The 17,043-nt window shown below is 35.4% G+C and overlaps 3 protein-coding genes across 3 annotated transcripts; all 3 read right to left on the reverse strand.

The window, feature by feature from the left end:
• Positions 1-1,018: 1,018 nt before the first annotated feature.
• On the reverse strand, positions 1,019-2,162 carry LOC122080920 (heavy metal-associated isoprenylated plant protein 39-like). Its single transcript, XM_042647806.1, has 2 exons — positions 1,987-2,162; positions 1,019-1,699 (listed from the first exon to the last, which is right to left on the reverse strand). The coding sequence occupies exons 1-2, from the start codon at positions 1,990-1,992 to the stop codon at positions 1,337-1,339; spliced, it is 369 nt and encodes a 122-aa protein (XP_042503740.1). The 5' UTR covers positions 1,993-2,162; the 3' UTR covers positions 1,019-1,336.
• A 3,085-nt stretch (positions 2,163-5,247) lies between these two features.
• LOC122081523 (heavy metal-associated isoprenylated plant protein 39-like) lies at positions 5,248-6,184 on the reverse strand. Its single transcript, XM_042648674.1, has 2 exons — positions 6,039-6,184; positions 5,248-5,789 (listed from the first exon to the last, which is right to left on the reverse strand). The coding sequence occupies exons 1-2, from the start codon at positions 6,042-6,044 to the stop codon at positions 5,427-5,429; spliced, it is 369 nt and encodes a 122-aa protein (XP_042504608.1). The 5' UTR covers positions 6,045-6,184; the 3' UTR covers positions 5,248-5,426.
• Positions 6,185-14,516: 8,332 nt separating this feature from the next.
• LOC122081524 (heavy metal-associated isoprenylated plant protein 39-like) lies at positions 14,517-15,526 on the reverse strand. The gene is made up of 2 exons (XM_042648675.1): positions 15,337-15,526; positions 14,517-15,044 (listed from the first exon to the last, which is right to left on the reverse strand). Exons 1-2 carry the CDS (start codon positions 15,340-15,342, stop codon positions 14,790-14,792), a joined length of 261 nt encoding a protein of 86 aa, XP_042504609.1. The 5' UTR covers positions 15,343-15,526; the 3' UTR covers positions 14,517-14,789.
• Between the last annotated feature and the right edge of the window lie 1,517 nt (positions 15,527-17,043).

Raw genomic sequence — 17,043 nt, forward strand, 5'->3', positions numbered from 1 at the left:
AGTTGAGTGACTTGATTCCTAATGCCTATATAACTCCCACAAAGGCGTTTATAAAATTTGATCTCAACTGAGCATTGATGGAGCTGGCCAATGGGATCATTTGTGGGTCAAAGTGGAGACATGCACCAAAAGGAGAAACAATAAACCCATGACACCATACAAGATGCAAACAATGAGAGGTGGAGGATCCAGCTTATGCCCCCATGAAATAGAAGAATTATTATACTTGAGAAACCTTTATGATTTTCCAAGATTACAAAGTCCAAGATTTGTCCACTTTGACATCATATGTGGAATCAATGGGGTTGGTAGCTTAGTGGTAAAAATGCCTTCAACCCATCACCGTTGGAGTTGGCTGATTGTGGGTTTGAGTCTTGGCATGCTCATTATCGTCCATTAGTCTTGCAGAAGCGCTGCTTACCATACGAGGGCTTATCCTAGGGGCTATGATCACTATCATAGAGCACATTTTTTTCATTACCAAAAAAAAGACATCATATGTGGGAAAGTCATCTATCCATTTGATTGGAAAGATAAAAAAATAAATGATTTTCTACTATTTTTCCACCCATCTAAGCAAATGAAAAAGGCATAAGTGATCATATGAGTGAAATCATGGGATATAAAGAAAGTTGAAGGACACTCATAAAAAATCACGTAACCGTGAACTTTCTTTTATGAGTGGATTTACCCAGGCAACTTCCCATCATCTTCTTGATCCTCCCCATGCAAGGAAAAAATGATTTTTACTCCATTCTATATTGATATAGAAGAGCTCAATCCCATAAATTGACTTACAGGTGAAAAAAACCTAAGATGATATTAACGCACGTCAATTTTTTTACGAAACCATAGATCTTAAATAATTCGATATGGTTTTTCCTCTTATAGCTTAATTTTCTAAATTAATACTTCCACAAATAATATCAGAGCAGCTTACAGACTTTGGATAATAGTAAAATATATTTCAAATTTTGTATTTACTCTACATGAATCACAAACCCTTAAAAAGAGAGAATAACAGTGAAAGAGCAATCTTTATTCCAATCAAACAGTGAAGAGCAATCTACCAACCCACCATCCCCAGGAACAAAACTGTACATAGGAGCTTCAAGGTCCTTTGACAATACTAAGTATACTTCAAACTCTATTTATTCTCTCCATGAATCACAAACCCTTAAAAAGAGAGAACAGTAAAGAACACTCTAAAAAAAAAAACCCAACCCACCATGCCCAGGAACAAAATTGTACAGACTTCAAGGTCCTTGAGCATAGTTTTCTTAAGCAATAATGGATGAAGTTTCGATCAGCTTTTTTCTCGTTAAATACTCCCAAATTAACAGATAACACAAGCGTTGGGGTTCTCTTCTGCACTATAAATAGGCTGGGCATAGTAGTGTGTCCTATAGGGGTTATAATAAGCCTCATATGCCTTAGCCAATTCGATGACCTTCTCTTCTGGTTTCTTGGCTTCTTCCTTCTTCTCAGGCTCTTTCGATGGTCCAACAGAGACCATATCCGTGTGCGAAAGCTTTCGTAATTTGCCCACGACGTCTACAGGATCCACATCTCCAATCACTGTCATTGTCTGCTTCTCCATATCCACGGTGATGGAATCAATTCCTGAAAGGGTAGAGACTGCTTTCATGGCCTTTTGCTTGGCTCTGTCATCATGTAAGTCTAGCTTCACAACAACTTTCTGTAACAAATAAGAACAGATCAGAATCAGAATCAGAATAAACCCAGGATTCATAACCAAATTTTAAAAGAGGGAATATGAAAAACAAATCCAGTATCTGTAAAAATTCAGAAACCTCCAAAAGTAGTAAAACAGGGAAAGGAGAAATCTCCACTGCAGTTAATCAAAACTCAATGAAAAAAATAGTTCAAATCTAGTTTAAAAGCACAATTGAACTGAAATAGTGAGAATTAATTACAATGAAGCATCTGGGCTGAATTAGAACCAAATTAAGAAAGAAAACTGACCTTCATTTCTCTTGAATTTCAAATATCTAACCGGGGAAGCAAGCAAGGAGAGATCAAAATTGGAAACAGAGACGATAAAAACAACAAAAGAAAGGCCGGACACAAGAACAGGGACCAAGAAAGAGAAGTGGGTACTTGATTAGCAATGCTTCTTCTCTTAACAATAAAGAGACGAACGATCTAAGCCCAATTTATAGTACAAAAACAAAGAGAAACAATCAACACGCAAAGAGATCTTACAAATGAAAACGCGCTTAAAGATGTTTCTCTTTCAGGCTTGTGTCTTGGTCGTCGCTAGAAGTGGAGCCACAGTTCCCATCCCCCACAAGCTCATTTCGAAGAACTTGACTCCATTAAAAAAAGTTTTAAAAAAAGACCTTGACTCTTTTGTTTATAGGTAGGAAGACCTTGACTCGAGACTGAGTCTTTTATCAAATGGGACACAATGAATTGAACATACGGGGTCCCATCCTGTGCCAGTTGGAACCACCTTTGGCATATGTGGCTTACATCCATTGAAAGCCATGTTAGCTAATTGTTGAGGACCAACAGCGATTTAAATCACAGCGTCGCGTCAGTAACAATATCAATATTGTATACATTGACAATATTGGATGGATTTACCTTAAAAAATAATACTAATAATAATAATATCATGATTACCCATTTTTTATTTTCTTATAAAATTATCCATTTAAAGTTTCAATTAACAAAAATACTCAAAATCATGTTTGAGTTTACAAAACTATTCAAAATAGTAATTTTCCTTTGTCTTCCACATATAAATCAGATATTTTTATTAACTGAATATTTGAGTGGGTAGTTTTGTAAATCCAAACTTGATTTTGGGTATTTTTTTATTACTGAAATTTTGGATGGATAATTTTGTAAAAAAACCCCAAGAGTGGATAATCATGTAATTTTTCAAAAAAAAAATGTTAAATACATAAAAAAATATTTTTAACCTTATCAGTCTATCCACATCAGCTCAGTATCAATACCAATATGTGATTCAACCGATACCAATACATATCAACCAATATTTCGATATGATATTAGTATTTAAAACTACGTGATCAGCATTATCTTGTATTTTTTTAATCAGGGATAAAATCCACGCACTCCATCATGTGTGTGGATTTTTTCCCACGATCTCTCACAAAAAAGTGAAGGCCCCATATATATATTTTTATTTTATCTTATCTATTTTAAAAGAGAAAAAGAATCTTACTGGTCTGAATTCTGAAATAAAGAACACATGGACACAATCACTTTTTTTCATGGGCTGTGATAAAATTTCCCTACCTCTTGAAAATAGGGGTTGTGTTTAGATGTTCCTACACCACACCAAGAGAGTTCCTCATTCCATTTTTAAATACGGGGTCCGCATGAATAATACTTTTTCAAACCATTAATTGATCATAGCATGTAAATACCTTCACGTTGGCACCTTGGTAAACCCTCTCCCTTTCTACGGTTCTACCCCATAGAACCAAGTAGAACCAAGCTTACTATTGGTTATAGCATTAGCCAATTATGCTCATGGTTTCAAATATCCCTGTCATATAGGCCTATACCTTTGCTTGGTTGATCATGTATCATTGTAACAGTTAGAGTAAGAGTAAAGCTGTTCAAAAGTAATGGGAAACTGTACCCCATGCTGCCAGTGTGGAAAAGTCCTACAATTTTTTTTTTTTTTTTTTTTTTTTGACATTTTCTATCAGGGGCCCATAGGCCAATTAAGATGGCAACCCAATAGAGACAAGAGCAGAATATCTCTTCTAAGACTTAAGCCAATGCTCTACTCTGACAACCCCTACTACGTCAACGTGCTTATCCCACCAGGCTATGTGCATGAGAATGTCTTATAAAATACAAAAACCAAAAGAGACCAACTGATGGAACTTAGGATTTAGGCTAGCACCACTTGGTGCAGTAGGGGTACCAGCTAGTGAGGGCTTCACATATCGCTCTATCCTCACCGATTCCTCTGTAGAGCACCCAAATCATGTAACAGTTGATGAAATGTGTTCAAATTTTCTTAAATCATTTCAAAGTAATCCGTTGGTTCATAGCCAAGAGCATATCACGTTAATAATATTTTAATTAGTGGACACGAGTTTCACATTGACATTCATAGAGTGATAGAGATGAGAATATCCATACCATACTATTTCTAAATGGACCTCGCTCTACCCTCATTTGGGGTATTTAGAAACGCTCCTTTCAAGATGACCTCCAAAGTATTGTAGTTTCTGTTTTTACCTGATATAGATAATGAAACCTCTCCTTGAGAGTTTTTCGTGCCAAAAAAGTAAAAAAAAATCACGTTGCCTAGTCTGAAAGAGATATATATATCCAATAATATGGCCACTTCTTAGTTTTCTTTTTCAGCCATTGGATTGTCCAATTATTATCCTATTTTATTAGATTGGATCGAAAGGTTGGGTTTTCAGAGGTAAGGAAACTAATCAGCAGTTGTCTAGCGGTTGGATTGCATATACCAACCCTTCGCTTGATGGTTGTGGTACGAAGGACCTCAACATACCACAATTGGAGATAGAATCAGTTGCTCGTATGACCACCTGGTCGTACGAATCAATGATCAACATCCGTCCCACTTTATGCCATTATAAGGATAAAGAGTAATATATCTAAGAGTAAAAAGGATAAATGTTGATCGCTCATTCGTACGACTAGGTGATCGTACGAACAACAGATCCATTCTCCCATAATTGATCGGCCACGGATCCTCTCTATTCACCTGAAAGTAGTGTTGAAACAAAGGAGTTATGGGGCATGACTCCCCCTGATTTATTCCATATAAGTGCTTTCTTCTCTTTTTTTCTCATTTTTTTCTTAATTTTTTTTATTGATAGATGATGAATTCACATAACATGGTTGATTTTGTATAATTATATATTTGATGATTTTTTTATTATCATAATAATATGTTATTTTTCTTTATTTGTCATAAAGCATGTTTTTGCCATATGGTTTAGATTAATTTTGTGTCAAATTTAATTCAATCAAACCCACGGAACATGCATGAATAAGTGATAAAGAAAAAGATGAGATTTACCCCAAACCTACCAAATCTATGGCAATGACCACAAATCCCTTTGTGTTATAATTTAGTTATTGTATGGCCAGAGGTTTTCTATAACATCAGAGTGGGAAATCACACTAATGAGAGCGTGTGGAAGACAGATCCTTTTAATAAATGAAATGAAAATAGAAATAATTAAAGAAAAGAAAGTAAAAAAAAAAAATAAGCCTCATTTATTAGAGATCACTATCTCTTCCGTAAGTGAGCTCCATAAATCCAGTAAATCAACAAGTGAAGAGAAATCAACCAACCCACCACCCCAGGAACAAAACTGTACTCAATAATGGATGAAGTTTCGATCAGTTTTCTTCTCACCAAACAATATTCCCAACTAACAGATAACACAAGCGTTGGGGTTCTCTTCTGCACTATAAATAGGCTGGGCATAGTAGTGTGTCCTATAGGGGTTATAATAAGCCTCATTTGCCTTAGCCCATTCGATGACCTTCTCTTCTGTTTTCTTGGGTTCTTCCTTCTTCTCAGTCTCTTTCGCTGGTCCAACAGAGACTATATCCGTGTGAGAAAGCTTCCGCAATTTGCCCACGACGTCTATAGGATCCACATCTCCGATCACTGTCAATAACTGCTTCTCCATGTCCATGGCGATGGAATCGATTCCTGAAAGGGTAGAGACTGCTTTCAAGGCCTTTTGCTTGGCTCTGCCATCATGTAAGTCTGGCTTCACCACAACTTTCTGTAACAAATAAGAACAGATCAGAATCAGAACCAGAACCAGAACCAGAATCAAAATCAGAATAAACCCACCAAATTTTAAAAAGGGGAAAAGGAAGTAAAGATTCAGAATCTCCAAAAGTAAAATAGGAAAGGAAAATCTCCACCGCAATCAATCAAAACTCAATAAAAAAAAAAAAATAAGTAGTTGAAATCTAGTTTAAAAGTAAAATTGAACTGAATTAGAACCAAATTGAGAGAGAAAACTGACCTTCATTTCTCTTAATTTTAAAATATCAGACCAGGAAAACAAGTAAGCAAGCAAGCAAGTTGAGATCAAAATTGGAAACAGAGTCCAAGAAAGAGAAGTGGGTACTTAGCAATGCTTCTCTTGACAATTTATATTACAAAAATAAAGAGAAAGAGAGATTAAGTCGAGTCTTAGCCTCCGTTTGGTATCGTTTCTGTTCCAGAAACTCCGTTTCGTGTCAGAAACGGAAATTTCAGTTTCTGTGTCAAAACGCCGTTTTTAAACGATTTAAAGCTGTTTGGTGAATCTGTTTCTAGAACAGTTTCAGAACGCAGAAACGACATTTCTGCCGTTTGGTAATGCTTGTTTCAGAAACAGTTTTTTTTTTTTTTTTGGTAGGAGCCTAATTCTTAAGCGATAATGTATCATTGGATTGATACGGACAATGATTAATATGGCAAACAAAAAACATATAGATTTTAATGACAATCAAGGATATTTTCTGGCAGATATGTGACTGATCGGATCGATATCAACCTTATATGATCCCAACATCATTTCGGTATCTTGAACCTTACTACAAATGGTTACTAAGTTTACGCCACTGAAAAAAAATTATCACACACTGATATAGGATTAGCCAAGTATTGGTATTAATTTGATCCAACAATGATATTTGAAACCATGGATATAACTAGCTAATGCTACGACCAATAGAATGCTAGATTTCATAGAGTAGAAAGGGAGAAGGTTCTATGTTGCCAATGTGAGAAGGAATTTGCATGTTACATGAATTCATGGTCAAAAACACAAGTATCATCTATGTTGTGAAAGAAAATAAATGCGAAAACGACTCATGGAGATCGATAAGTATGCACGATAAACACTACAAAGACACGTTTTAGGCATATCTGAATCCATAGCTGAAGAATAAGAACTCTTCAAAAGTTTTTTTGTATGCTCCTCGTACAACACGATCAATATTGGTCTGGTCTACCCTCTTTCCCTTTTACTTTTAGGTCATTCGCCTCACTTAATGGGTCAGTGATAACTATATATAGGGGTGAGGATAGGGACCAACCCTGCAATAAAATTAGGGTTTTCTTCCCATTAAGGAAACAATACCTTAGGTCTACACATAGTAATAAATATTTCATACTATTAAGGTGTGCTAATAGAATCCAATATCTCCATAGAGATCACTTACCAATAATATTGGATTCTTTCTGCTTACTCCATCTTTAATCAATACCACTAAACCCGTTTTGGAAACAAATATTTGACTATGCTAGCCCACCTAATTGAAAATCTTACAATCTCCCACTTTAGCAACATATGTCACAAGTTTTAGATTTTAAAATTTATTTAAAACAACTCTCCGGTTTAGATAAATTGAATGTGGCCACAAAAAAAACAGTGTTGAATGGAGTGCACCTTAAACCAAATGTCTTGGTCCGAATGAGAATTGCAAACACCCAACCGTATTAATCATCACATCTAAAGCGATATAAGACCAAACACATTAAAGTGCTCATAACATCACTGACTTGGGTTGAACAGTATGAAAGTTTGGTATAAAAATAAATGTAATAGTGATCATCATGTCTATTTCCAAATTGGTCATGGCTCGAAAACCAAATGAGCCCTATGAGACAAATACCGAAAGTCTCATTAACTACAAACGTCTTCCAAACGCTTAAGCTTCAATCAAAGAAACTCATTAGAACTGAGTCCGGATGTCCCACAACACTAGCACTAGACCTCAATCAGACGAGACTTTGTTAATGGCTGAATGTGTGTGTATTGACTAGAACCTCAGATACCGAATGAGATAAATACACCACATATAACCTCAATTTTCTGTATGAGGTAAATAAATAAGTGTATACACATAAAAAAATTATCATAATAAAAATGCATATATATTCTTGAGAACAATAATAATGCATCATATGTATAAACTAAAACTGAAAGTCAAATGCGAACATATTGAGTAAAACTCCCATTAATAAAATACATCAAAAGAACTAACAAGTCCCATATTAGTGACATGCTCTTGAAAGACTTTTGGAGTCAAGCCCTTAGTAAGAGGATATGCAATCATGTTTTCTGTAGCAATCTACTCCAATGTAATTTGTGACTCTTGAACTTTCTTTCTGATGAAAAAATATTTAATGTCAATGTGTTTAGAGCCTGAAGTATTTTTACTGTTATGAGAAAAACGAACCGCAGCAGAGTTTTCACAGAATATCCTCAATGGTTTAGATATAGAGTCAACAATCTGTAGTCCTGAGATAAAATTCCTTAACCATAAAGCTTGAACAGTGACTTCATAACAAGTCACATACTCTGCCTGCATAGTAGAAGATGCAGTGAGTGTATGCTTGACACTCTTCCAAGATATAGCCCCACCTGTCATCACAAAAACATATCCAGAAGTAGACTTGAGGTCATTTAGGCATCCAGCAAAATTTACGTCAGTGTAACCGACTACATCAAGTGAATCGGTTCTTCTATAAGTAAACATAAAATCCTCAGTGCCCTACAAATATCTCATGACTTTCTTAGCAGCTACCCAATGCGCTTCACTAGGGTTGCTCAAATATCTCCCAAGTACACTAATAACATAGGCAATGTCAGGCCGTGTGCAAACTTGAGTATACATCAAACTACCTACAGCAGATGCATAAGGTATGTTCTTCATCTGATTACACTCCAATTCTATCTGTGGACATTGAGACTTGCCAAATTTAGCCCTTTTCACTACTGGAGCCTTACTAGGGGAACATGCTAACATATTAAATGTTTTTAATACCCTCTCAAAGTAACCTTTCTGAAACAAACCAAGAACGCCGCAAGACCTGTCACGATGAATCTCAATGCCCAAAACATAAGAGGCCTCACCAAGATCCTTCATATCAAAGTGACTTGATAATAATCGTTTTGTCTCATGCAAAAGATCAATATTATTGCTGGCAAGAAGAATATCATCAACATAAAACATAAGGAAAATGAACTTACTCCCATTGATCTTCAGATAAATGCACTAGTTCATAAGATTTTCTTTGAAACCACAAGAAGTGACAACTTCATCGAACTTAAGATACCATTGTCTAGATGTCTGTTTCAAACCATAAATAGATTTCATGAGTTTGCACACAAGATGCTTTGTATCAGCTTGCCTGAAGCCAAGGGGTTGTTGCATGTAAACATCCTCTTCAAGATCTTCATATAGGAAAGTTGTTTTGATATCCATCTGATGAAGTTTCAAATTAAAATGTGCTACTAAAGCCATGAAGATTCTGAAAAAATCTTTTGTCGAGATTGGTGAGAATGTTTCTTTGTAATCTATGCCCTCTCTCTGGCTGAATCTTTTTGCTACAAGTCTGGCCTTGTAACGCTCAATTTCACCTTTAGAGTTCCGTTTGGTCTTGAAAATTCATTTATAATCAATTGGTTTATATCCTTTTGGTAATTTAACCAAATCCTAAATATCATTAACAGACATAAAATTCAATTCATCTTGCATGGCAACCATCCACATTGATGAATTGGGATCATTGGCAGTCTGGTCAAAACTAATTGGATCTGAATCCAAAGTAATATCAAATTCATGCTTTTGTAAATAAACAACATAGTCATCAGATATGGCAGGCCTACGATTTCTCTCTGATTTCCTCAAGGGAACATCAGCTGCAATATGGTCCTGAATCTCATCAACAACAGGGGGTGCAGGCTCAACCACTATACGTTGCACAAGTTCTTGAGTGGGGACACTCTCTTGTTCAATGTGAGGTTGTAATACAGTAGACGGCAGCGTCACAGGCATAGGTACAAGAACACGTTCCTCCTCAAAAACAAAATTACGTGGTTGAGCAGACTGAAAATCTAGATCATCCTCAAAGAAAGTTGTCCGATTTGATTCCACTACTCTGGTAGAATGTGTAGGACAATAGAATCTATATCCTCTTGATCTTTCAGAATAACCGATAAAATGACCACTAACGGTCCTTGGATCAAGCTTCCTCATCTGAGGATTGTAAGGTCTCACCTCTGCAGCACATCCCCATATATGAAAATGAGATAAATTTGACTTTTTACCAGTCAACAATTCATAGGGAGTTCTAGGAACAGACTTGCTAAGTACTTTATTCAAGATATATACTGTTGTTTTCAAAGCATTACCCCATAAGAAATCAGGTAAAGTTGAATTACTTATCATGTTTCTCATCATATCCATAAGGGTACGGTTTCTCCTTTCAGTCACCCCATTCTGCTCAGGTGAACCAGGCATAGTGTACTGAGTGTCAATACCACATTCTTGTAAGAATCTAACAAATGGTCCAGGATTACGCCTAGTTTCATCATATCTACCATAAAACTCTCCACCTCGATCAGATCTCACACTTTTTATCTTCTTTTTCCTTTTAAGTTCTACCTCTGCTTTAAAAACTTTGAAAGCATCTAAGGATTCAGATTTTTCTTGAATAAGGTAAATAAAACCAAAACATGAAAAATCATCTATGAAAGTAATAAAAAATCTGTATCCACCCATAGTAGTAAGAGTGAATGGACCACAAATATCAGTATGAATCAATTCCAATGCTTCATCCTTCCTGGTTGCACATTTCTTTTTAACTCTAGTGTGTTTTCTCTTAATGCAAGCAATACAAATTCTTAAAATCTGAAAAATCCAATTGAGGAAGTATACCATCCTTAATAAATCGTTCTATCCTCTGTTTAGAAATATGTCCTAAACGTTTATGCCACAACATAGAAGAATTTTCATCCAATCTAGCACGTTTAGGATTTGTAACCATATAATTTACAACAAAAGAAGTGTTGGCATATTTGGAGGAACTAATATCCAAATCAAATTTATAAAGACCATCACATAATAAGGTAGATCCAACCATAAGAGAACCAGAATAGAGAGTGATTTTTCCATTGCCAATATTAAAAGTGTAATCACAACTGTCAAATTTAGATACCGAAATAAGTTTTCGTCTAAACGACGGTACATAAACCACATCATTCAAATCCAAAACAAAACCAGTGGATAAAAGTAATCTAACTACTCCTATGAATTCAACTTTGGTCTTCTCTCCATTCCCCATGTAGATCATCATCTCTCCCTCACTTGGTTTTCTCCTGCTTCTTAATTCCTGCAAACAATTAGTGATGTGAATAGTTGCTCCAATATCAATCCACCACGAATCAGGGGAAACATCTACAAGATTTGATTCAAGATACACTAGAGCTAAGAATATACCTTTCTTTTCAAGCTATTTCTTATAACCATAGCAATCTGTCTTCTTATGTCCATTCTTTTTGCAGAAGAAGCACTTTCCCTTAAAAGCCTTAGTCTTTGGTTTCAGATTATGATCGATTTTCAGTTCTATTTTTCCTGATTTTTCTTGCTTGTTGCCTTTCCAATTTTTCTTGAATTTCTTCTTACCCCCATTATTGGAAACAAAATAAGCAGAATGGTCTATGGCTTTCTTGATGGTCACCCTCACACCATCAAACACAGGTGACCATCAAGCAAAATCGACCAAACGAAGACTCACTTGTGTTGGCAAGAGCACATCGTTCGTCATATGGCTTTCTTGACTACAATCCATCCGGATGGTCTATAGTGATTCCGCATCTTTAGGAATTAGCCCACTAAGTTGAAGTCTAATCTCTAAAATTACAAAAACTCTATAAACCTGGATTGCTACTGTATGCCAATTATATTTCAATATATATATATATATATATATATTAAATCAAATAATTGTATAATAATATGAAACACAAAAGCACATAAAACTGTGTTGACATCCATAGGTGTTCCTATCGTGATAGAACAAAATATCACAAGGCAAAATAATCTGATTAAAAAAAATAAAAATGTTCCACAATAAAAAGTTGAATCATATATGCCAAAATCAATAATCATATATGCCAAAATCAATAGTCAGAAAAAAAAAATTGTACGATTTCTCTAACAGAGAAACAAACCCAATAAAAAGTAACTCTTTTTTTTTAGTAACTTGTGTAACTTTTGACCCTTCTTATATAATATAATATATTATATATAATGAATAATAATAAACCAAAAGGTACGGTTTCTCTAACAGAGAAACAAACCCAATAAAAGTAACTCTTTTTTTTTTTAATAACTTGTGTAACTTTTTAGGGCTCTATTGAAAAATATATATATTTTAAACAATCTTGAGTGGTCACGGTTTCCAATGGAGCCCTAAAACAGATTTGAAAAATAGAACAACAAACATGATCGACATAAAGTCACCATTGTAAATCATGTCTAAGATCATAATAAATTAACAACCTATCGATCTCTATGAACGAGACTCTGATACCATTGAAAGAAAATAAATGCGAAAATGACTCATGGAAATCGATAAGCATGCACGATAAACACTACAAAGACACGTTTTAGGCATACCTGAATCTATGATTGAAGAATAAGAACTCAAAGTCTTCTTGTATGCTCCTCGTACAACACGATCAATGTTGGTCTGGTCTACCCTCTTTCCCTTTTACTTTTAGGTCATTCGCCTCACTTAATGAGTCAGTGATAACTATATATAGGGGTGAGGGTAGGAACCAACCCTGCAATAAAATTAGGGTTTCTTCCCCATTAATGAAACAATACCTTAGGTCCACACATAGTAATAAATATTTCATACCATTAAGGTGTGCTAATAGAATCCAATATCTCCATAGAGATCACTTACCAATAACATTGGATTCTTTCTGCTTACTCCATCTTTAGTCAATACCACTAAATCGGTTTTGGAAACAAATCTTTGACTATGCTAGCCCACCTAATAGGAAATCTTACAGAGCGTGGACTTACTTGGGTATCCTTTTCAAAAATTGTTGAATAAAATTAAGGTAAAAGATTTACACCCTATCAATAGAACAGTGAAACTGATGCGGGTAGTATAGGTTCTCCTGAAAAATAAAACAAAAAATCTATGAGACCCACATTTTTTGTAAGAAGGCATAGAAAAAAAATCCACACACAGATAGGGCATTGGACACCCTCAAATGACAAATCCTCTCTACTCACTCGAAAGTACTGTTGAAACAAAGGATGTATTGGATATGACTGGAAATCTCGGGATCAATTCGTATTCTCAGATCTTGGAACAAGATCGATCTTGATCAATATCCAATTAGATCACCCTAATGGGCTTGTTTTTTTATCTAGGAATTGACCATATCGGATCATTAAAAATTGAAATCGATGACTGCCAATTCTCAATCCGATTCTCCGATTCTTGAAACCTGCCTATGACACCATACAAGATGCATGCAAAGAGAAGTGGAGGATCCAGCCTATATGCCACTATGAGACGAAGAATTATTATAGTTGTGGAAGCCTATATGATTTTCCAAGAGTCCAAGATTTGCCCACTTTGACATCTAAGAGAAAAGTCATCCATCTATTCGATTGATGTTCTCTACCACTTTCTGCTCAACCAAACAAATGGGAAAAGCGTAAGCAGCGAAGGTAAAATCATGAGGTTTGATAAGGAAAGTCGAAGTATAATCATGAAGAAAACTCTTGTAAAAGACACACACCCATGACAAGCATGAAGTGATAATGACAAAAAAAAAAAAAAGAGATCACCCCAACCTATCAAATCTATGGCAAAGATCTCAATTTTCCTTGCATTTTAATTTATTATTTCAAGGTAGAGGTTTCACATTTTATTTCAAGGTAGAAATTTTTTCCGTTGGGGCTTCAATGAATCTCCCCTCCCACTTAGGGGTTGGATAAATAATTTGGTTTGATTTTGACAACCCTGGACCAATGGGTATGGCAATGAGTGGCATTCTTCTCCTACCCTCACCCTCTCCCCTCTAGAAATTTCTATAAGGTTTGAAAAAACATATTATATATGAGATCATACAACTACAAAGCCTGAAAATTGAGAATAACCTTGTCAATCAATTGATGAAATATGAGCCGAGAATCCGTGCTTGCTTCCATAAGCGCCTAGATTTCAACCAGTGAAGAACAATCAACCAACCCACCATCCCCAGGAGCAAAACTGTACAGAGGAGCTTCAAGGTCCTTGGGCATCTGGCCATGATCTTAAGCAAATAATGGATAAAGTTTCAGTTTTTTCTTCTCAATAAACAGTCCCAAATTAACAGATAACACAAGCGTTGGGATTCTCTTCTGCACTATGGATACTCGGGAGATAGTACTGTATCTTATAGGGATTATAATAAGCCTCATACAACAAAGCTAAGCAAAAGGCCATGAAAGCAGTCTCTACTCTACCCTTTCAGGAATTGATTCCATTGCCGTCGATATGGAGAAGCAGCTAATGACAGTGATCGGAGATTGGATCCTGTAGGCGTCATGGGCAAATTGCGAAAGCTATGGTGAACAGAAATGGTCTCTGTTGGGCCACCGAAAGAGCCTGAGAAGGAGGATGAACCCAAGAAACCAGAAGAGAAGGCCACAGCAACTTCATCCCCAAGGTCAGACAATCTCCTAGTTGCATATGAACTGCTACACAGATGACAGAAATTAATGGGTCTCAAGTGTCACATATCTAAAGCTTATGACCACATCGAATGACCTTATCTTATGAAAGGTCATGGAGGGGATGGGATTTTCTTCGGACTTCTAGAACAGTTCCGTGGGCTTTCGATGCTTCACAGGATCACATCGTACCCTCTCAGGGACTCAGACAAGGCTTGAGACCTTACTTATTCATTTTATGTGCTGAAGGCTTTTTCTTATGGTTTCTGGTTCAGGTTTCTGGGTTTGCCGTCTTTCTCAAGCTCTTTCGATGGTCCAACAGAGACTATCTCCGTGTGCCAAAGCTTTCGCAATTTGTCCACGACGTCTACATGATCCACGTCTCTGATCACTGTCATTAGCTGGTTCTCCATGTCCACCGCGATGGAATTGATTCCTGAAAGGGTAGAGACTACTTTAATGGCCTTTTGCTTGGCTCTGTCGTCATGCAACTCTAGCCACGCCGCAACTTTCTGTAACAAATAAGTATAGATCAGAATCAAGATCAGAATCAGAATCAACACAGGACTAACCAATTTTTTAAAAAGGGGAAAAAGAAGAATAAAAGAAAAACAAATCCACTATCTACAAAGATTCAGAAATCTCCAAAAAGTAAAACAGGGAAAGGAAAATCGCCACTGCAATCAATCAAAACTCAATCGAAAAGTAGTTCGACTTCTAAGTTTAAAAAGTACATATGAACTGAAATAATAAGAAATAATTAAAACGAATCATCTGAAACTGAATTTAAGAGAGAAAACTGACCTTCATTGGAAACAGAGACGATGAAACACCAAAAGAAAGGAGACAAGAACAGAGAACTGGCTACTTAAGCAATGCTTCTCTTAACAATAAAGAGAAGATCTAAGCCCAATTTATAGAGAAACAATAAACACGCCAAGAGATCTTACAAATGGAAACGCGTCTAAAGATGTTTCTCTGAAGATGCCAGACCTTACACACACACACACAAGAAAGGAGGAGAGGGGGAAATGCATGTCACGGATTGACTCTAGACCACAAACCTGGCACCTGTTCTACAAGCAAAGGTTTCAACCAGTAATATTTGCTAGATGATGTTTCGGTCAATGTTACTATTGATTTCTTTATTTTATTTTATTATTATTATTTTTTTTTTTTAAGAAGAGAGATAAATTCATATATAAAGCTGTATTATCGTGATGAAAAAAAAATGATTGCTTTTTTATCTCATCTATTCTCAAATTTAAAAATAATAATAATAAATAAACATAAATTCTTTTCTTCTTTTTCTTTTTGTTTTCTATTCTAACTTAGTCTAAAGGCTGTGTTTGATAGTCAAGAGAAGATAAAAAAATATATATAAAAATTGTATTATTTTCTTGATTTAAAAAAATTTCATTGTGTTGGGTATGTCCTAAATCAAAAGATGATTCTATTTTTAACTTCAAAATTCACTTTGGGAATGATGAAGTTTTCTTCTGCTATTAAAAAAATTCTTATTAAAATACAATGAAACACAACAAATTAAATAAAAATTTTTTTTTTCTATTGATAGCCAATTTTTTTTTCTATTGATAGCCAAATAGTCATAATTTTTTTTTTTTTTTCTTATCATTTCATTTCTTTTCTAGTATTTTCTTTTCATTCCATTTTTTTTCTTCTTTGGACTACCAAACAAAGCCTAGAAGACGAAAGCCAAAAGAAATTGACCAATTAAAATTGAATCTTCCCTTATTTGGTTTTGGATTCATCTATTTTCACACTCCTTAACTCTTGAAAAGAATTCAAATTTTCTTACAATCATTTTAGTGTAATTCATAAATCTACGATTGAGAGCATAACAAGTGGATGAAATTTTAACCAATAAGCACATGAGCTTCACTTTGACTCGTCTGAAAGAGATGTGAGTCCTATATATTCAATCATATGGCCACTTCTTTGTGTTTTTTTCCCCATTTGATGGACTTTTGAATAAACTTTTTGATTTTGTCTATTTCTATTTCAAGAAAATGGTGAGCTGTTCCTGATTTTCTATCCTTCTTTAGTGCAAAAATCAGAGTCTATTACACGCCCTGTTTCACCTCTAATAATCTATACTTATTTGAAAGTACTGTTTCATCAAAGAGGTATGGGCCTATAGGGTATGACTTGGATCTTACAGATCTGAGCTCCCCAATCCCATGACTTATTGCATTGGTGCTTTTTTTGGGTAACTGATGATTCATAGAGGAGAACCCCCTTGTACACCCCCATCCTCCTTTGTAATATATATATATATATATATTACCAGATTACAGGATCGAGATTTACCAAAATCCAGGGAAATGGGGATCTCCTGGTTCTGTATGGCAATCAGGACAAGATAGGTGCAATACCTTACTCCAATCCAGCAAGGAGACTAACACTAAGATAGGTGCAATACCTTACTCAGGACTAACCGTACAGAAAAAGATAAACAATTAAAGAATAAGACCATGAACTTAAAATAAA

The sequence above is a fragment of the Macadamia integrifolia genome, chromosome 6 (assembly GCF_013358625.1).
Source record: "Macadamia integrifolia cultivar HAES 741 chromosome 6, SCU_Mint_v3, whole genome shotgun sequence".
In the NCBI taxonomy this organism is placed as follows: Eukaryota; Viridiplantae; Streptophyta; class Magnoliopsida; order Proteales; family Proteaceae; genus Macadamia; species Macadamia integrifolia.